This window comes from Didymella exigua, assembly GCF_010094145.1.
Source record: "Didymella exigua CBS 183.55 unplaced genomic scaffold M421scaffold_43, whole genome shotgun sequence".
NCBI lineage: Eukaryota > Fungi > Ascomycota > Dothideomycetes > Pleosporales > Didymellaceae > Didymella > Didymella exigua.
This window is the reverse complement of record NW_022984817.1, coordinates 214,259-231,931: the sequence shown is the minus strand read 5'-3', so window position 1 is coordinate 231,931 and position 17,673 is coordinate 214,259. Positions and strand designations below refer to the sequence as shown.

At 58.6% G+C, this 17,673-nt stretch overlaps 9 protein-coding genes across 9 annotated transcripts; 4 read left to right on the top strand and 5 right to left on the bottom strand.

The window, feature by feature from the left end:
- Positions 1–141: 141 nt before the first annotated feature.
- On the bottom strand, positions 142–3,037 carry M421DRAFT_425229 (calcium/proton exchanger). Its single transcript, XM_033594012.1, has one exon. It carries the CDS (start codon positions 2,742–2,744, stop codon positions 504–506), a length of 2,241 nt encoding a protein of 746 aa, XP_033444297.1. The 5' UTR covers positions 2,745–3,037; the 3' UTR covers positions 142–503.
- Positions 3,038–3,826: 789 nt separating this feature from the next.
- M421DRAFT_425228 (uncharacterized protein) lies at positions 3,827–5,312 on the bottom strand. The gene is made up of 2 exons (XM_033594011.1): positions 5,221–5,312; positions 3,827–5,174 (listed from the first exon to the last, which is right to left on the bottom strand). Exon 2 carries the CDS (start codon positions 5,056–5,058, stop codon positions 3,892–3,894), a length of 1,167 nt encoding a protein of 388 aa, XP_033444296.1. The 5' UTR covers positions 5,059–5,174; positions 5,221–5,312; the 3' UTR covers positions 3,827–3,891.
- A 592-nt stretch (positions 5,313–5,904) lies between these two features.
- M421DRAFT_425227 (uncharacterized protein) lies at positions 5,905–6,574 on the top strand. Its single transcript, XM_033594010.1, has 2 exons — positions 5,905–6,093; positions 6,187–6,574. Exons 1-2 carry the CDS (start codon positions 6,070–6,072, stop codon positions 6,463–6,465), a joined length of 303 nt encoding a protein of 100 aa, XP_033444295.1. The 5' UTR covers positions 5,905–6,069; the 3' UTR covers positions 6,466–6,574.
- A 185-nt stretch (positions 6,575–6,759) lies between these two features.
- M421DRAFT_425226 (UcrQ-domain-containing protein) lies at positions 6,760–7,380 on the top strand. Its single transcript, XM_033594009.1, has 3 exons — positions 6,760–6,817; positions 6,937–7,152; positions 7,208–7,380. The coding sequence occupies exons 1-3, from the start codon at positions 6,774–6,776 to the stop codon at positions 7,260–7,262; spliced, it is 315 nt and encodes a 104-aa protein (XP_033444294.1). The 5' UTR covers positions 6,760–6,773; the 3' UTR covers positions 7,263–7,380.
- A 171-nt stretch (positions 7,381–7,551) lies between these two features.
- Positions 7,552–10,987, top strand: M421DRAFT_425225 (cell division protease ftsH). Its single transcript, XM_033594008.1, has 2 exons — positions 7,552–9,744; positions 9,791–10,987. The coding sequence occupies exons 1-2, from the start codon at positions 7,914–7,916 to the stop codon at positions 10,603–10,605; spliced, it is 2,646 nt and encodes an 881-aa protein (XP_033444293.1). The 5' UTR covers positions 7,552–7,913; the 3' UTR covers positions 10,606–10,987.
- Positions 10,988–11,914: 927 nt separating this feature from the next.
- M421DRAFT_300177 (uncharacterized protein) lies at positions 11,915–12,914 on the bottom strand. Its single transcript, XM_033589098.1, has 2 exons — positions 12,203–12,914; positions 11,915–11,990 (listed from the first exon to the last, which is right to left on the bottom strand). The coding sequence occupies exon 1, from the start codon at positions 12,751–12,753 to the stop codon at positions 12,211–12,213; it is 543 nt and encodes a 180-aa protein (XP_033444292.1). The 5' UTR covers positions 12,754–12,914; the 3' UTR covers positions 11,915–11,990; positions 12,203–12,210.
- Positions 12,915–13,661, top strand: M421DRAFT_300250 (uncharacterized protein). The gene has a single exon (XM_033589099.1). It carries the CDS (start codon positions 13,076–13,078, stop codon positions 13,499–13,501), a length of 426 nt encoding a protein of 141 aa, XP_033444291.1. The 5' UTR covers positions 12,915–13,075; the 3' UTR covers positions 13,502–13,661.
- Positions 13,662–13,875: 214 nt separating this feature from the next.
- M421DRAFT_95720 (uncharacterized protein) lies at positions 13,876–15,825 on the bottom strand (the record flags this gene model as incomplete). Its single annotated transcript, XM_033598332.1, has 1 exon — positions 13,876–15,825. The coding sequence occupies one exon, from the start codon at positions 15,823–15,825 to the stop codon at positions 13,876–13,878; it is 1,950 nt and encodes a 649-aa protein (XP_033444290.1).
- Positions 15,826–16,513: 688 nt separating this feature from the next.
- M421DRAFT_104075 (MAGE-domain-containing protein) lies at positions 16,514–17,354 on the bottom strand (the record flags this gene model as incomplete). Its single annotated transcript, XM_033586977.1, has 3 exons — positions 16,514–17,007; positions 17,056–17,184; positions 17,231–17,354. The coding sequence occupies 3 exons, from the start codon at positions 17,352–17,354 to the stop codon at positions 16,514–16,516; spliced, it is 747 nt and encodes a 248-aa protein (XP_033444289.1).
- Between the last annotated feature and the right edge of the window lie 319 nt (positions 17,355–17,673).

Sequence of the window (17,673 nt, the reverse complement as noted above, 5' to 3'; positions counted from 1 at the left end):
GTCCCGGCTGAATAGGCCCAAGCTGTTCGAACCTTCTTCGCAGTCATCTCATCAGCAGCAGGCAACGGCGCACACATACATCTCGCAAAACCTCTATGCATTCATGCGTCCACACCCGAAAACTCATCTTACATGGGTAGGCTTAGTCATTGTGTATGTGTCCTTCCCACCTTCCTGCTTCGGGAGCCCCGGATATGTCGCTAGGGCGGGGCTGACTTTTAGGCGTGGTAGATACATCGCGATCACAGTGCAGTTAGTCACGATTGTGAGCATTACGATGTGCTTCATTATTTCTATCACGGATGTGATACTTAATAAACTACTGGATATGATATCCGTATTCGAGAAAGACAGTAAATCATGGGTGATTGTAATCACCGGAGCGAGCACTTCACCTGCTCAAGCTCCTGAATCGTGCAATGTGCAAGTTGGATGCCAGCATCGTCGATGTTCGTGTGCATCGTAGCCAGCATCAAGGCTTTTGAAGCCGAGATATTGCTGAACTAGTAACCGGCCAAACGTCTGACCATCTGCGCAGCATGAGCGACAGTGTTTGATGTGCAAGCTGTCTCGTTACCACCAATAGCAGATGCATCGCAGCCGTCAGGGTAGAAGAAACTCGAAAGAGCGATGATGACGTAGGCGGCGATGAGCAGACTACCCTCAAGATAGTTACTCCTGCCGTCTAGCACCAAGAAGTTGACAACGAGAACTGTGACAAACAGCGCGACAGTCTCGAAAATGTTGAAGTAAAGGGTCATCTGCTTGCCCATAATCCAGCCGAGGATGACGATGACAGGGGTAATGAAGATGGCGATTTGGATTGAGGAGCCAACGGCGATACCGATTGCCAGATCGACCTTGTTCTTCATGGCGACAGAGACAGCAGTAACGTGCTCAGCAGCATTACCAACGATTGGCAGGATGATGAGACCGATGAAGGCCTGGCTGATACCTGAAGTCTCGACCATGGGCTCGATAGCATCGCTCATAAAGTCAGCGCAGATGGCAACGAGACCAGTGCTGATGAGCAACATGAAAATGGCAGCCTTGATGGACATGTCCGGGTGATGTTCATCGTCTTCGTCGTGGACGATGGCGGCTTGCTGAAGGGGGGCGGGTGCATTGGCATTATTAGTGCTGTATTGCGACTGTGTACGATCCATGTGCTCAGGAAGAGACCTGGTACGGCGCAGGTCCCTTGGGGCGGCCATACGAATGTTGGGTGCAGGTCCGCCAACCGGAGCCAGGTTCTGTGGGTTCGAGAAGACGTTGTTGGAGAGCAGCGAAGGCAGAGCAGGTCGGTAAGGTCGGCGTCCGGTGACCGGTGCAGCATCACCCTGCTGCACCTCCGTGGAAAAGACAACCTTAGGCTTGGGCTGTGGCTCCGCTCCGTTCTCTTCGACGGTCGCTTCCTCGCGGCGATGCTTCCTCTTGCTCTTATGCTTACGCTTTTCGCGCTTAGTGTGGGCGACGGAGGCATGCGAAGCGACTTCGAAGTCACGAACGCGAGGTGCGTTGACGTCATCGTCGGCCTCGTCGCCGCTCATGATGGGTTCGTCGAATTGACGCGGGGCCGAGCTGCCAGTGCTGGCGTTCCTGTCAACGCTTCCCTTCTGGGAGCCCTCGACGCCAGCCAAGGCAGACAGGCCATCCTTGGAACTGGCACTGGACTTGCGGCGGAGCTTGCGTACCATACGCTTTGCCTTGCGCTGGAGGGTGCCGGAAGAGTGCGAAGAGCCATCGCTGTCGTCAGAGCTAGAGCTGCTTGACGATGAGGAGCTAGAAGAGTCGAAGGCGCCCGCAAGAACACCAGGATGCGATTCCTCGTCGATGATATGCTGAGGAGTGCTGGCGTACAAGTAGCGATGACTCTTCAGCTGGAAGAGCAGGTAGAGACCGTAGACGAGCAACAAGATGACACTGGTGCCGCGGCTGACATAGAGTGTCTCGTGGTCAGCAATGGCGTTGTCTGAAAATGCAGCGTGGAATGCAGTGGGCAGAAGCAAGCTCATGACGGCCAAGGCAAGCATGACACCGCTCATCTGGGTGACTGTGCTGTTGTAGACCTGTTCCTGGTATTTGAGACCTCCAAGCAGGAAGGCCATGCCAAGGATAAGCAGCAAGTTTGCGAGGATGGATCCCAGCAACGAAGCCTGGACAACCTCGATCTGGTTCGAAGCAAGCAGGATGATGAACAAGATAAGCTCAACAGCATTTCCAAATGAAACGTTGAGCAGTGCACCAAGGGTGTCTCCAACACGCTCAGCGACGACTTCGGTCGCGTGCGCCAAAAGACCAGCAAGTGGAATAATGGCAATGGCGTTCATGGAGAAAACAATCTCGGCCTTGAGGCCGATGACCTTGACGACGATACCGAGAGGTACGAACACGAGCAGAACGTTGATCCAGCTGTGTGTCAAGGCATTTTTGGTGTGGAGGAGGAAGCGAATCGAGCCGTTCTTCATGCGGGTGACGAGCGGCTCCTTGGGAGCAGCCTCTAGGGCGGGAGACGAAGCTCCATCTCCCTGGGTATTGAGTTCACCGTCTGCATTGTGGTGGGTTGCGTCGCGCTTCTCGTTGTTGAGGGTGCTGGTGTTGGAGCCAGCACGCGTGGGGGAAATGTGGCTGTTGGCCGTGGGGAGGACAGGCTGGTTGTTGTCCTTGTTGCGCCCGAAGCCAAGTGCAGCAGCAGTCTTGGACTTGACACTGCGCGGTAAAGAAGGATCGTCGGGTTCTCCCATCGGTTGATGTGGTGTTGCGAGTTGCGTGAGCTGTGGGTGTGCGAAAGTGCACGAAGAGTACCTGAGGTGAACAAGCCTCGAAGTGAGGCGGCGGTAACTCCTTATCTGTGGTCTCGGCAGGCTTATGCCGGCTTGGTTCCAATCAACAGGCTGGCCTATGACGCTGGCGCGCTAGGATCACGCAAGCAGTGGCGTTGGTGAGGCGCAGCAGTGATCTGGACTCTGTTTGGTGACTCTTCTCTGTGCTGTCCAGTGTCGAATGCGAAAGAAGTGGGCAGTGGAGTTGATCGTCGCAATGATGCGTGTGAGCTGCTCATGTCATGGTGACTGAGCGCTTGCATTGGTGGAAGCTGGTCGCGGCGCATTCTTGCTGTTTGGCCAAGAGCAGAAAGAATCGCTGTGGCTGCTTCAACGTGGCGCTCCGAGCAAGCACCACCTGCTCATTTCACAATCTTGAAAGCAGCAAATAAAACTTGTTTTAGCACCGCGATTGACCGGCCTGCCTGTTCCACGAGTTGCATCACCATTCGACATCCCGAAAGCCCTTATCACAGTGAGGCTGCAGTGCAGCAATCGTCGTACGCTGTGGGCCTCTCATCCCCGGATTCGCGGTCCACTGTGGATAGCATCATCGCTGCTGCAGGCGGCTCCCCATACCAACAAAGAAGGGCCTCGGCCTACAAGAGCAGCGCGCTGCTTCATCAAAGCTGCCAGGCGATCTCAGTAAGAGTCACAGAGCGAATTAGCTTGAGTTTGGTACATAATGCCTCGTGAACAAGTTGGTTGTGCGAAGCATCGCGGTAAAGCGGCACAGCTGCGTGGAGGTGCAGCACTTAGCATCAAAACCAAGGCGTCTTGGTGGCTACCTTATCTTGACGTGCGGTGACGATGCAAGTATGCTGTACCTCCGTCATGTTAATAACTTGACCGATTTCCACATTAGACAGTAAGACCTAGAACATGTCGATTTTCGTCGAAGCAATTTTTACATCACTGTCACTGGTGCTTTTGCCACGCGATCTCAGTGCATTATTCGAAGGTTACACATAAGCCTGAGGTCTATACGTGATCTGTGTAGTGCTGCTTTCAGGGATTGGGCTATCTTCAGACTACAGGCACTACTCAGGGGTGCTCACCAGCTCTACTGTCAGCCCCGCAAATACAAGTCTCGCATGTTATCAGTCAGCGCATCATCGTCATCGTCAGCCCGTGAACCATGCATCCTCCTTCCCTCCTGAGACTCTCTGCCCCACTTCTGCCCGACCGCTGCGCTGATCAGCCTGGCCATCTCGCTGCCTTGCTCACGAGCTGTAGATAGCGTGTACTCGCCGTACGAGCTCTCTTCGTCGACATGCACACGAGTGCCGCTGTCAAGCAACAGCTCCACCATGTCAAGGCGATTGTGGTAGACCGCTGCATCAAGAGCGGTACCGACGTACAGACCCTGCACGTCGTACTGACCGTTCACGTCGGCGTCCTTGGACACGAGATACCGTGCAGCCACAAACCAGCCATAGCCAGCAGTAACACGTAGTCCGTGGGTCAAACAAGTGATTCGCTTCCTCTTCCAGCGAGGATGCGCGCTTATGTCGGCCTCGGTGAAGTACTTGATAGTTTCTGTCTGTCCGTGTACGCATGCGGTTTGGAAGTCGGAGCTGTAGAGCCCGCAGTTGGCAGACACGGCCCCGAGAGTGTCGACGGTCCGAAGCACTTCAACAGCTCCAGTCTCTATGGCATACAGGCGAAGTTCTCGCTTTTGCCGAGCGTCTGGACAGATATCGCTCGCGGTCTGTAGCCACTTGAGGAGTTGTGGGATAAAGTCATCGTTTTCTATGCCCATGCACGATTCTATGGTAGCCCAGAGGTAGGATTCGTTCGTTGTGTGGACAGTAGGGAGTTTGTACAGTAAATCTGCTGTGCCGAGTTGATCGTTGATGGCTGCAGCCGTCAGTGGTCGCCCCATTGTCCAACTCGTCTGAATTGGATGTGTGAGAGTGGGAAGGAGATGGCGCACAGCACTGCTACAGCCCACGGCCGCCGCTGCAGCCAGTAGTTGCTCGGGATCAGATCCCTCCAGATTTGCTGTGTCGGCCAGCGTGAGCCCGGACAGATCGCTCCAGAGGCAAGATATGACACGCTCACTTGTGCGTATGAGGCAGATCGCCTGTCCTACAGCGCAACGGTAGGTATCCTGCTGTTTCTGGGTCTGATCCTCTAAGAATCTCATGAGATAGTCGGCTGCAGCATCCATGTAGCGGAACAGGTAATCGTTGGGAACAGACTTGGGATTCATCCTAGTCAGTATCGCTGACATGTTCATGCCTAGTAGCCGCTGTCATTTTCCACTGCGCTATATGACCATGCGCTTGTGGGATTTCACGAGAGGCTGCTTTCGAAATAGGTCGTCTTCGATGCCTCTTGCGAAGGTTGCTACTCATTGGTCAGACGTGCTCGCCGAATTGTGGAGTGTACTCACTACAGACGTATCACGCTCGAGCAGCGGCGACATATCCAACCTTGATGACGAAGGCGTGGATGATCTGGTCGAATATTTCTGCTGGTAGATCGAGGAGCCGCATCGTACTGGGGTTGGGTGGAGTCAAGACTGTCAACGGTCTGAAGGCGAAGAAGTTTTTTGTATGGAGCAGGACGCATGCACAGGTCAAGTGTTTGTTTGCTTTTCTCGTAGGCACGCTGCAGTGAAGGCACGTTGAACAACCGCTCAACGGGAGCGTGCATCGCGGAAGCGCCCATATGGCATTGAAAAGAATCTACATGCTATAAGGACTCCGGTATGAACAGAAACTTACATGCATTGGATCTACAATATCTCAGCAATACCGGAAAGGGCATGGTCGATACTCCCTTGCTTTTCTTGACGTCAAGTCGTCTGTGTTGATTCGGGGACTGCCTTGTGTCACTTTCGTAAACACATATCATCTAGCGATCCTGTAGTCATTCTCCATCGTGTCTCGTCCCAAACCCCAAGAATATGTCATGTGGTGGAAATGGTCGTGAAGGTTCGTTGCTGTTTTGTGACAGGAGAGGCCTCGACGCCTTGGCTATGCGGGATGCCCTAAGAAACAAGCGCTCAGCCCCAGACCTCGCGCATTGATGCTGAATCAGGTACAAGCTCGCAACGGCACTGCCACGCTCGTGTAGACGCTCATCACGCTCACTGCTGTCTGAAACTCACACGACTACCCCGCATCATACTTTGTATACAATCGATTGTCGTACAGCATTCACGCTCGTACTGTTGCCTTTGGCCTGATTGCAGACTGACCACCTCCAATACTCACGATCACTACACACAGCTTCCGCGATGGCGTACAAGGACAATGACGATGTAAGTGACCTCCTACAGTCTCCACAACACATGCAGACGTCTCGCATGACGTACAGTGCCATGGTCTGCACAGCTCGCTGAGGCGTTTCCCAGGACTCCTCTCGCCTCCCCGAGGGCTTCCAGCGGATCGGCTACGACGCGGATACACAGGTCACCACGTTCAAATCGCCAGAAGGCGAGCTGTATGAGTCGGCGCCCGGCAACCGGTATGGCCAGCTGTGGCCCGCTGGACAGCGGCCACAGCACAGCCAGGTGGATATCGAGGCGAACAACCAGGCGATCGAGCAGGGCAACTTCGAGAGCGCGCGCATGATGCTGCCCTTTGCACTGATCATCATTGTGTTCTTGGTGGTGCTGCTCCGCACAATCTAGGACGGCCGCGTGCTGGATACGCGCACGCGACACGACCACAGCCGGTCCTGGGGTCGAACAGCGTATTTCATAGTGACGACAATGCATCTCCGTCAAACTGCTATCATGTCTCCGTCTTTCCAAGCATCGTGAATCTGTGTCCCGTTGACTCGCTGTGTTGCAGCCGCGCAGCCAATCAGACCGGCGCCAATTGAGAGGCCTTGGCGTTTTCGCGATTCCCGAACACCACAGCTAACCAGCGTGAGCTCTCCTCAACGTCAACCCACCACCCCAACCGCACCTCCCACCACCCGCACACACATCTCACAATGGCTGGCGGCGGCTCCGATCCCAACGCAAAGGTCAAGGCCACGTACGTCCTCCCCGCGCGCGCGCAATCGCACTCTCCCTCCACACCCGTCATGGCGCAAAACACCGCACACCCGGCACGCACTGCAGCGGTCAACTGGACAGCACGCTGACGGTCCACAGATGGCACATTGGCTCCTGGGGCAACCCCTATGAGGGCGGCGGCCGACCCGGCAAGGGCATAGTCACGTACTCGCTCAGCCCCAACAGGCAGCGCCCCATGGCGACGTTCATCGGCAAGGGTTTCTGGAATGTCGTGCGCCGCTCGCGGAACCAGGTGCTGTACTTCATCCCCCCGCTCATTGCGGGCTACGCCACCATGGAGTGGGCGATTGAGAGGTAAGTGCAGGAGCTCGAAGGGGGCGGTGAGATCAGACGGGGCTAACGGATGCAGGAACGAGTACCTCAACTCCAAGCACGGCCGTGCTGAGTTCAGCGACTCGGAGTAGGGGTTCTGATGAAGAGCGACATGTATACGTAGAAGAGTGGATGTCGGGCGCTGCTTGGCACGAGAATTCCTGATTCGGGTCGACGAATAGATTGTACATCAACCTCCTTGCAGTCACACTGTCGTCCTCTTGCTCTGCTGCGCAACACAAGCCGGTCCGCATTTTGGAAGCATTGACATGTACAGGTCTTGAAAGCACCGACCACGACGCCCCGTCTGGAACACACTGCCACGGAGATAATGTCCATTGTTCAACGTCGTCTACTGCACCGCTGACTGTAGCAAAAGCAGTCTTTCCCTCGTGACTGCAAATCCTGTGTGAACATGTCCAAGCGTCTGCCACTGCCAAAGTGTCATCTCGAGCACGTGTGTTGGCGTTGCTGGTGGCGCCCAGGCGGCCGAGTCACGGCTCAATTGGCTTAGTCACAGCTTCAACGGCGTCACGACTTGTGCTGTCATCCATCGGCAGAGTTCGCTCGCCATCACGCGCCCGCCACACCGCGCAGCACGACGACACCGATTTCTTATACTGCACTACAGCAGTGCATGGTAGGACTGTGCAGGCGCCCCAACCCACGACCCGCCCGCTCCCACGCCCGCCCGCCACTCCGCACATCTGCCTCCCGCGCGTCCGCCGCGCCCGCCCACCACCATGTCGACGCTTCTGCGCCGCTCGCCCGGCCAGCTCGCGCGTCTCGCCCGCTCCTCATCCACATGCACACCCCGCGCACCCTTCACACTAAGGCGGCGGGTGCCCGTGCCGCAATGTCTCTACGCACAGCAGCGCGCCCGGCGGTTTGCGACGGGCCCCGAGGAGCCCAAGAAGGAGGAGGGGAAGAAGGAGGAGGAGAAGAGGAAGGAGGAGAAGAATGAGGAGCAGAGGGATGAGACCACTGACGAGAAAAAAGACTACGCTCCCGACAAGACGTCGAAGCTGACGCCCGAGGAGGAGAAGATGCTCGATCAGCTGGTCTCGTTTGTGTCCATGGGCGTGCCCAAGGCGCAGCAGAAGGCGGTCAAGGACGCCATGGAGGAGATCAAGCGCACCGGCATCCCGCCCGAGCTGCGCGAGGAGATGGACAAGCTGGCCCGCGGCGAGAAGCTCGACCTCGCCACCGCCGCCAAGATCTCGCGCATGACCAGCAGCATGGCCCGCCGCGCCGCCGAGCAGCAGCAGTTCAAGACGGACGAGTCGCAGCAGAAGGCCGGCGCCCACGACCCGGGGCCCCAGAGCCAGAAGGACAGCAAGAAGGACGGCAAGAAGGACGGCGCCCCCAGCCCCATGGGCGGCTTGGACACCAACACGCTGCTCGTCTCGGCCTTCCTGGCCTGGATCACCTACCGCATGTTCATCCCCAGCGAGAACACCAAGGAGATCACCTGGCAGGAGTTCCGCACCACCTTCCTTGACAAGGGCCTGGTCGAGAAGATTGTCATCCTGAACAACAACAAGGCAAAGGTCCACCTGCACCGCGAGGCCGTCGCCGGCATGTACCCCGACTCGCCGTCCGTCAACGCCAACTTCTACTACTACTTCACCATCGGTTCAGTCGAGGCCTTTGAGCGCAAGATGGACGACGCCCAGTACGAACTCGGTATCCCCAGCTCCGAGCGCATCCCTGTCGCCTACTCGAGCGAGATCTCGTGGTTCGGCACCTTCCTGTCCTTTGGCCCAACCATTCTGCTCCTCGGCTCGCTGTTCTACTTCACGCGGCGCGCCGGCGGCGGTGGCGGTGGCGGTGGCGGCGTCTTCGGTATGGGCAAGAGCCGCGCGAAGAAGTTCAATCACGAGACAGACATCAAGGTCAAGTTTGCCGACGTTGCTGGCATGGACGAGGCCAAGCAGGAGATTATGGAGTTTGTGTCGTTCCTCAAGGACCCCGGACGGTTCCAGAAGCTCGGTGCAAAGATCCCCCGCGGCGCTGTCCTCTCCGGTCCCCCGGGCACGGGTAAGACACTGCTGGCCAAGGCCACAGCGGGCGAGTCTGGCGTGCCGTTCTTCAGCGTGAGCGGTTCCGAGTTCGTTGAGATGTTCGTCGGTGTCGGTGCGTCGCGAGTGCGCGACCTGTTTGCCAACGCCCGCAAGAGCACACCGTGCATCATCTTCATCGACGAGATCGACGCCATCGGCCGATCGCGCTCAAAGCAGAACTTCGGTGGCGGCAACGACGAGCGCGAGGCGACACTCAACCAGATCCTGACAGAGATGGACGGCTTCAACACAACAGAGCAGGTCGTCGTCCTCGCCGGTACCAACCGACCGGACGTCCTCGACCAGGCGCTGATGCGTCCCGGCCGTTTCGACAGACACATCAACATCGACCGCCCCACCATGGACGGCCGAGGCCAGATCTTCGGCGTGCATCTGAAGAAGATCATCACAAAGGAGGACATTGAGTTCCTCAAGGGTAGGTTGGCAGCTCTCACGCCCGGCTTCTCCGGTGCAGACATTGCCAACTGCGTCAACGAAGCCGCGTTGATCGGTAAGTCTCAGCCTCTCTTCGTCACAGCCACAGCTAATAGTCCCAGCCGCACGCTACTCGGCCGACACAGTGACAATGGTCCACTTCGAACAGGCCATTGAGCGCGTCATTGGCGGTCTCGAGAAGAAATCCCTCGTCCTCAAGCCCGAGGAGAAGAAGACGGTCGCCTACCACGAAGCCGGCCACGCAATCTGCGGCTGGTACTTCAAGTACGCCGACCCGCTGCTCAAGGTCTCCATCATCCCCCGCGGCCAGGGCGCGCTCGGCTACGCCCAGTACCTGCCCGCCGGCGACACGTACCTGATGAACGTGCATCAGCTTATGGACCGCATGGCCATGACGCTCGGCGGGCGGGTGAGCGAGGAGCTGCACTTCGACACGGTGACGTCGGGGGCGTCGGACGACTTCCGTAAGGTGACACAGATGGCCACCGCCATGGTGACCAAGTGGGGCATGACGAAGAAAATCGGCTACATCTACTTCGACGACGACAACCAGCAGTCGCAATTCCAGAAGCCCTTCTCCGAGGAGACGGCCAAGAACATCGACGCAGAGGTGAAGCGCATCGTCGACGAGGCGTACACGCAGTGCCGCGACCTGCTCGAGGAGAAGAAGCACGAAGTCGGCCTCGTCGCCGAGGAGCTGCTGAAGAAGGAGATGCTGGGCCGCGAGGACATGATTCGTCTTCTGGGCAAGCGGCCCTTTGAGGACCCGCAGGATTTCCACAAGTACTTCTCCGGCGAGTTCGGCAAGGCGCCGGGGCTGATGGAGCCCAAGGGTGAGACGGGGACGAAGGGCCCGCTTGTGCCGCCTGCGCCGGCCGTGTTCAAGGCGCTGGAGAGCCCGAGGCATCACGTGTAGTGACGCGAACAGAGCGTGGAATGAAGTCAGCGTTGAACCACGTACGCATGGACAGTAAATCGCATATCAGCGACCAAACAGCGTCGGTAGATTTCCTTTGTCCTTACGCCTCGCACGGCCATCTTCCCGTCTTCCCACTCCAAACCATAGCCTGTAGTATACGCTTTATCGTTGCAAGCGCTTGTATGTATTGTACGATTAGACTCGGAGCAGTGTGAATACTACGATTGAAAACGCATTCTTTGTGTTGTGCTGTGTTGTGTTGGGTTGGGTTGGGTTGTGTTGTGTTGTGCTGTGTTGTGTTGGGTTGTGTTGTGCTGTGTTGGGTTGTGTTGGGTTGGGCTGTGTTGTGCTGTGTTGTGCTGTGTTGTGCTGTGTTGTGTTGGGTTGGGTTGGGTTGGGCTGTGTTGTGCTGTGTTGTGCTGTGTTGTGTTGTGCTGGGTTGGGCTGTGTTGTGCTGTGTTGTGTTGTGCTGTGTTGTGTTGTGCTGTGTTGTGTTGTGCTGTGTTGGATTGGGTTGTGTTGTGATGGCTACGCTGGCTTTGGACGGGTGCATGTTATAGCGTCCTAGAACTGTATGACTACGTAGCTGTATAGTCTGTAGTATTTCTATAATTTGCAAGAGTACTACTTTGTGTAGTAGTGTTACGTATTCTAGTCTAGTGCTGTAGTAATACTGACAGACTTGCTTTCTAGCACGTTTGCTAGTGCTGCTATACGATATCTTCACAATGACTCTTCCTTGCCGCTACCCACTGCTGTACACTGTACCTCGGGTTTGAAGTACTTCGATTTGGACACGCTGGAATCGGAGGGAAATCCGCCCCCTCACCTCCTCTCCTGGGGCTCAAGTCGTCCGCCCATCTCGCTCGGTACAAACATCGAAGACAAGGCCAGTCTAGTCGACGATTTCGGTTTCGACCGCGCCTCGACTACCGCCTCCTAGTGGATCACTTGTGGCAGCTATCGATAGATTGACGTTCTGATCAACGCGGCGAAGAAGAACACAGCCACTGATTTCCAGAGTGCCTGTCCTTGCATGATTATCGCTTTGGAGTGTTACGATGCCAGAACATTGCCTCGCGGCCTCGACGTTTGCTTTGTACGCTGCGGAGAAAGCCAGTACGGAACTCGAGTATTGCTGAAGATAGTCATGCCTGCTTCGATTCCCTTGATTGCCGCATCAAGTGTAGGTGCGTTCAGGTCTGAACTGGCGGCTGCGTAGGCGACGCCAGCAGCCAGGTAGCGACGTGGCCAGCGCGGAGAGGGACAGGCGGTATGTCAGGAGCTGCTCGACGTCTGTACGTTCCGCGTGGCTCGTGCCTGGATGATCGTTGACCAGAGCGCGGATGTTGAAGTGCAGATGTTCGGATGTTGAAGTGCGGATGTTGAAGTGCGGATGTTGAAGCGGATGTTGAAGCGGATGTTGAAGCGGATGTTGAAGCGGATGTTCAAGTGCAGATGTTCAAGTGCAGATGTTCAAGTGTGGATGTTCAAGTGTGGATGTTCAAGTGTGCTCCGGTGTTGTGGGCTTCGTTGTCGGCTCCGGGGTAGCTTGCTAGATGGAATTTGGCTTGCTTGCTAGATGGAATTTGGCTTGCTTCTTCAGACGAGACTGCTGCTGCATGCGTGCCGAACTGACGTCCGAATCGTCCGAGTCTGAGCCGTTGGGACTGAGAGGGTCGCGGTCCAAGGAGCTAATGCCGTGGACGCATAGACATCCAGCTTGTGGTAGCGAGCCTGGAAGTCGACCGTGGAAAATGCGCTCACGGCTGGCCACGCGGCAACCCAGTTGTCACCCTGCGCGGCGAGGCGCATGTCGTGTTTCTTCGCCATTCTGTCCGTCGTGAGCAACGCTTCGTAAACGTCTTTAGCGAGCTTCAGACATGTTGGACCGGTCCACGGAGACGGGGCTGAGGCGCCGACCTCGACTTCCCGAGCTCTGGAAAAAGCGGAAGCGCACATGCTACCACAGCGGCGGGTGATGGACTCGCTAGCATTCCAGGACGGGCTGAGCCGTTGCGGTCCTGCTACGGCAAGGACCGTCCTGTTGAGATTCTGCCGCACGACCCAGCCACCGGAGTGACACGCTGTGCGGAACAGGATCGTCTTCACGTCAGCGCCGACAGCTTGCTGGAACTCTTCCATGGAAAGGAGCTCGTCGCCAATCCAGATACGCTTGGTCTCTTCGTGTCCATGGCCGAATGCGAGAACAAGGAGGCGTTGATCGAGCTCCTTGGCTCGAACGGCCTCTTGGCTCGAACGGCCTCTTGCTTCAGCACCTGGAGGAAGCGCGCTTTTAGGACATGACGCTCTGGGTAGTCCATGTGCTTGGACGCGAGGCCTTGATTGACCGGCGGATCTTGGCTGAGAGCGACCTTTCGGTTGTGCGAGGGAGCCCCATGTAGATAGGGACCATGCTCGGCGTACTCGACAAAGTGTCTGTCAACTAAATGTCCGTCAACACGAAATGTCTGTTGACAAAGTGTCTGTCAACAAAATATCTGTCAACACAATGTCTGTCAACACAATGTCTGTCAACACAATGTCTGTCAACACAATGTCTGTCAACACAATGTCTGTCAACCAAATGTCTGTCAACACAAAATGTCCGTCAACGCGAGCATCGCAGTATCCAGTGTCGATAGTCTCCACTTGGTTGAGATTTCACTGCTTCAAGGTGGTAGCGGCGTCGACGACGCCGCAGACTGCAATGCTGCGTGTCGAAGAGGAGACGGGGGGCGGAAGATGCGTGACAAAGTCGGGGACCGTGACATCACTCGACAAGGATCAAACGAGCACGCTGCTCTTCACTTCAGACGGTAGCGATGAGAAGGGCATTCCTCATGCCCGAGGTCGCAGTGGCGTGTGTAGTGTAGTGAGAGTCAGTGAGTAAGTAGGCGATGGTGAAGTATGAATAATAGTACACTGCATTGCTGAATACATGCAGACGGCCGCTTTTGATCCGCCTTGGACGCCCATCGAGTCGACGACGTGACGATGTGACGATGTGACGATGTGATGATGTGACGATGTGATGATGTGATGATGTGATGATGTGATGATGTGATGATGTGACGATTTGACAATGTGACAATGTGACGATTTGACAATGTGACAATGTGGCAATGTGGCAATGTGACAATGTGGCAATGTGGCAATGTGACAATGTGACAATGTGACAATGCGACAATGTGACAATGCGACAATGTGACAATGCGACAATGTGACGATACATTTCGAGTCATCCAACCCCTCTCAATCCCCCCTCTACGACGCAACGAGCTCGACCCAGCCGTCGCGGTTGCGGACGTCCTTGGCGCCCTCGGCAGCGGTGAGCTCGCGGGCCATGGTGTCCTTTGCGTTGCGCCGGCGGGCGCGCTCGCGCACGCTGCGCTCCTCTTTTTCGCACTCGCGCAGGGCCTCGACGACCTCGAGCTCCTCGAAGCGGGCGTCCTGCAGGTTGAGCTTCTGCCACTGCGGGTGCTTGGTGCAGCGCTTCCGCAGACAGACCGACTCTGTCGGGGCCCGGTCGACGGCTGCGGCGTCGGACGGGGCCAGCGAGGCGAGCTGGTCGGCCGTGGGCGCGAGGGTGGAGAATTCAAAGGCGGCGCGGCCGTGGGTGCTGTGGCGCCACAGCAGGAACTCTGCGTCGGACCAGGAGAGGCGCGGCTCGTAGCCGCAAAAGTCCTTGGGCTTGAGGTTCTCGCGGTCGGCGACGCGGGCGGCCTGCTCCTTGGCCATGCTGACAAACTTCTCGCGGTCCTTGAGGACCTGCAGACGGTCGTTGAGCTGCGACTTTTCCCTGTGCAGCGCGGTGAGGCGCTCGGTTTCGGCGGCGGTCAGGGCGACGTCGTCTGGGCTGGTGGAAAAGTCGGGCCGCGTCGGCGACGCCGTGTGCGGCGGCGAGAAGACGCCCGAGCCGAGGTTGCGGAAGGCCTGGATGTTGGGCGAGGCGTCGACGAGGGCTTTGAGGTCCTTTGCGCGCAGGACGCCGCCGAGGGGCGTGGGCTCGTCGTCGTCGTCGTCGTCGTCGTCGTCGTGGCGGGCGTGGTCGTCGTGGCGGGCGTGGTCGTCGTTGCGGGCGCCGCCGTCGTCGCCGGCCCGCACCACCTTGCTCTTCTTCTTCGGGCGGTCTTTGGCGCCGTGTGGGGGCTTGGCGCCTGCTGTGCGCTGCAGCTGCTCCTGCATGAAGAGGACGCCACACTCGTCGCAGCAGTACTTGCTCTCGCGGTCCTTGGCGAGGCGCGCGGGCTTCCGACACCCGTCGCGTCTGCACATGGGCTTCCAGGTGGTGTGGCCCCTGCCGGCGTCTTCGCACAGCGGGCAGATGAAGCGGTCGACGAGGTGCTCGTCGGCCTGCTTCATGTCGACGCAGTCGCCGTGGAACCAGTCGTCGCAGCCGCCGTCGCAGCCAATCATCCACTTGTGGTTGTCGGGCTTCTTGCAGATGCAGTAGAGGTTGTGGTCCTCGGACGAGTCGCCATCGTCGGCGTCGTGCGCGTCGGCGTCGTCGGGTGCGGGCGACGACTGCAGCGCGGGCGTGCCGGCGTGCGAGCCCTTCTTGGGGGGCTTGGCGGCGGCGGCGGCACGCAACGTCGGGGTGACGGAGCGGGCTGTGGCGTCGTCGTCGTCGTCGATGCGGCGCTTCTTGTTCGCCGTCTTGGTGGTCTTGGCGGTGCCCTTCTTCTTGAGGACCGAGCCCGGCGCGGGTCGCTTCTTGGACGCGACGGGCGCGGCCCTGGACTCGGTGGGCGACGGTCCGCTCTCAGCGACGCTCGCAGGGCGCTTGGCGCGCAGGCCCAGGTCGCTCGCTTTGGCGGCGTCGATGGCCTTGCGGGTGTCGGCGTCAATGTCCTTGCGGGTGTCGGCGTCAGTGTCCTTGCGGACGTCGGCGTCAGTGTCCTTGCGGACGTCGGCGTCAATGGCCTTGCGAGTGTCGGCGTCAATGGCCTTGCGGGCGTCGGCGTCGAGGTCGGGGCGGTCGAGCTGGCTCCCGAGGCTGCTGGCCGTCGGCGGCGGCGTCGGCGTCGGCGTCGGCGTTGGGGCGTACTGCTGCCCGCTGCCCAGGGTCGCCAGCGCGGTGAGGGCGTCGGCGGCGTCGGCCGCGTCGGCCGTGGTCGTCGGGGCGGCCTCGCACGCTGTGGGCTGGGTGGTGTGGGCGGGCGCAGCGGCGTCGTGGTTGAGGAGGGCGTTGATGCTGCTGCTCGTGGCGCTCATGGTCGCGGCGGGTGCTGCTCGTCGTCGTCGCTTACAGGCGCGGGGGCGTGCTCATGGCGGCGTGGCCAGGTCGGAGAGCGAGGCGAGAGAGGAGAGCGGAGAGCTGCGAGCTGCGAACTGGGAGCCGAGACGCAGGCAGGCGACAACGGGCGAAGGAAAAAGCGCAGCGCGCGGGTGGCCGCTGGCTGCGATGGCACTACTTGGCGCGGCCGACGAGAGGGGCGGGTTGCTCTGCAGGCCTGCCACGCCCGGGCATCTTGTTCGTGTGCACGCTGCTCAGTCGTGCTCAGCGCTCCCTCGCACGGCGTGCACAAGCAGTGCGTATTTGTCAGCCGGCATGCTGGGGGGAGGCGATGCAGCCTCCTCGTCCTTGCACCGCCAGCGGTCGCTCTGGAGTCTGTCGCCGCCGACTGCGCTGCTGATCCCGGTGGTTGACATGCAATGGTCGCGTTGGCATGCAATGGTCGCATTCATATTCTCATTCTCATTCATAGTTGTTCATATTCGCATTCATATTCATATTCGCATTCATAAGTTATTCACATTCGCATTCATATTCGCATTCATGATCATATTCGCATTCATGATCATATTCGCATCCATATTCATAATCATATTCATATCCATATTCATAATCATATTCGCATTCATATTCTCATCGCTCGTCGTCGGTCGGCATCATGGCAGGTCACGCCGTCGTCCCAGCCACGTCGAGCGTGCGCTTAATCTTCCCCTCGACGTCGCCGACGTCGCCGTCGTCGCCGTACATGGCCCGGATGAGCTGCGCGAACCCCTCGGCGCCCACCTCGACCTTGCCGCGCGGGCCCACCATGTAGTCGACCGTCTCGTCGCCGCCCACCGCCTCTCTGACCTTGACAATGTACCCGTCCCTGACCATGAGCGCGAGCGTCGCGTCCTTGGTGCCGACGGGCGTCGTCTGCTCCGCGTTCATGCGTCGCAGCGCGCGGTCGAGCTTGCCCTCGGGCAGCCGCCCGCCGCCAATGGTGACGAGCGCGATGACCATGGTGTAGAGCCCGACGTAGGCGGCGGCTGCGTCGTCTTCCGCTCCGTCGGCGCGCCGCGCTGGTCCAATCGCCGGCGCCAGTCTGTACTGCGCAGGCACGGTCGTCTGCAGCACCCACATGCCGCTGGCTCTGCTCTGCGAGTCTGCCCCGGCGGCCGCTGTATATCGTCAGCCGACGGCCCACTGCGCGACTGCAACACACGCACCGCGCTTCTGTCGCGCCGTCACCTTGTCGCCCCTGGGCAGCTCGGCGAACTGCATGCCAAACACGTCCGTGAGCTCGCTGTTGGCCTGGTCCAGCACCGTCTTGAACAGCCGGGCATGCGACCCGAGCACTGCCGCAGTCAGTGCCGTACAGCTAACCAGCGACCGTGCGCGCACCTCTCTCGTTGACGTCCTGCCGCTTGATGGGCTTGCGTGCAAGCTCGCAGGACAGCGCATACCGCACCAAGCTCTTGGCCAGCTGCTCTACGCTACCGCTGCCGCCGCTCTGCGGCTCTTCCATGTCTACGTCGTCGGGCGTCTCGGCCTGTCGTCGGCGCTGTGTCAGTGTCTGCGTGGGCGTGGGCGCGGGCGTGCCATGGTCGGCGGGCGTGCCATGGTCGACGGGCTGGCTGCGTGAGCTTCGTTGAGTGCATCGTCTCACATTGTACCTACGACCGTCCTGCGACTGACCCTCGGCGGCATTTTGCGCGGTGGGCGTGGCGCGGGGGGCGTGGCGCGGGGTGGATGGCGCGGCCGTGGGTTGTATTGCCGTAGGGCTGGGGAGACGCGACGCGACGAACATGCAAGTGACCGAGACTTGGCATCGACATCATCGCTTC

Bases quoted from the DNA above. Each gene is read 5' to 3' on its own strand.
- M421DRAFT_425229 (XM_033594012.1), bottom strand. From the start codon at position 2,744: ATGGGAGAACCCGACGATCCTTCTTTACCGCGCAGTGTCAAGTCCAAG.
- M421DRAFT_425228 (XM_033594011.1), bottom strand. From the start codon at position 5,058: ATGTCAGCGATACTGACTAGGATGAATCCCAAGTCTGTTCCCAACGAT.
- M421DRAFT_425227 (XM_033594010.1), top strand. From the start codon at position 6,070: ATGGCGTACAAGGACAATGACGAT. The intron at 6,094-6,186 runs GTAAGTGACCTC...GGCGTTTCCCAG, and splicing joins CGTACAAGGACAATGACGAT to GACTCCTCTCGCCTCCCCGA.
- M421DRAFT_425225 (XM_033594008.1), top strand. From the start codon at position 7,914: ATGTCGACGCTTCTGCGCCGCTCGCCCGGCCAGCTCGCGCGTCTCGCC. The intron at 9,745-9,790 runs GTAAGTCTCAGC...TAATAGTCCCAG, and splicing joins CAACGAAGCCGCGTTGATCG to CCGCACGCTACTCGGCCGAC.
- M421DRAFT_300250 (XM_033589099.1), top strand. From the start codon at position 13,076: ATGTCTGTTGACAAAGTGTCTGTCAACAAAATATCTGTCAACACAATG.
- M421DRAFT_300177 (XM_033589098.1), bottom strand. From the start codon at position 12,753: ATGGAAGAGTTCCAGCAAGCTGTCGGCGCTGACGTGAAGACGATCCTG.
- M421DRAFT_425226 (XM_033594009.1), top strand. From the start codon at position 6,774: ATGGCTGGCGGCGGCTCCGATCCCAACGCAAAGGTCAAGGCCAC. The intron at 6,818-6,936 runs GTACGTCCTCCC...GACGGTCCACAG, and splicing joins AACGCAAAGGTCAAGGCCAC to ATGGCACATTGGCTCCTGGG. The intron at 7,153-7,207 runs GTAAGTGCAGGA...TAACGGATGCAG, and splicing joins ATGGAGTGGGCGATTGAGAG to GAACGAGTACCTCAACTCCA.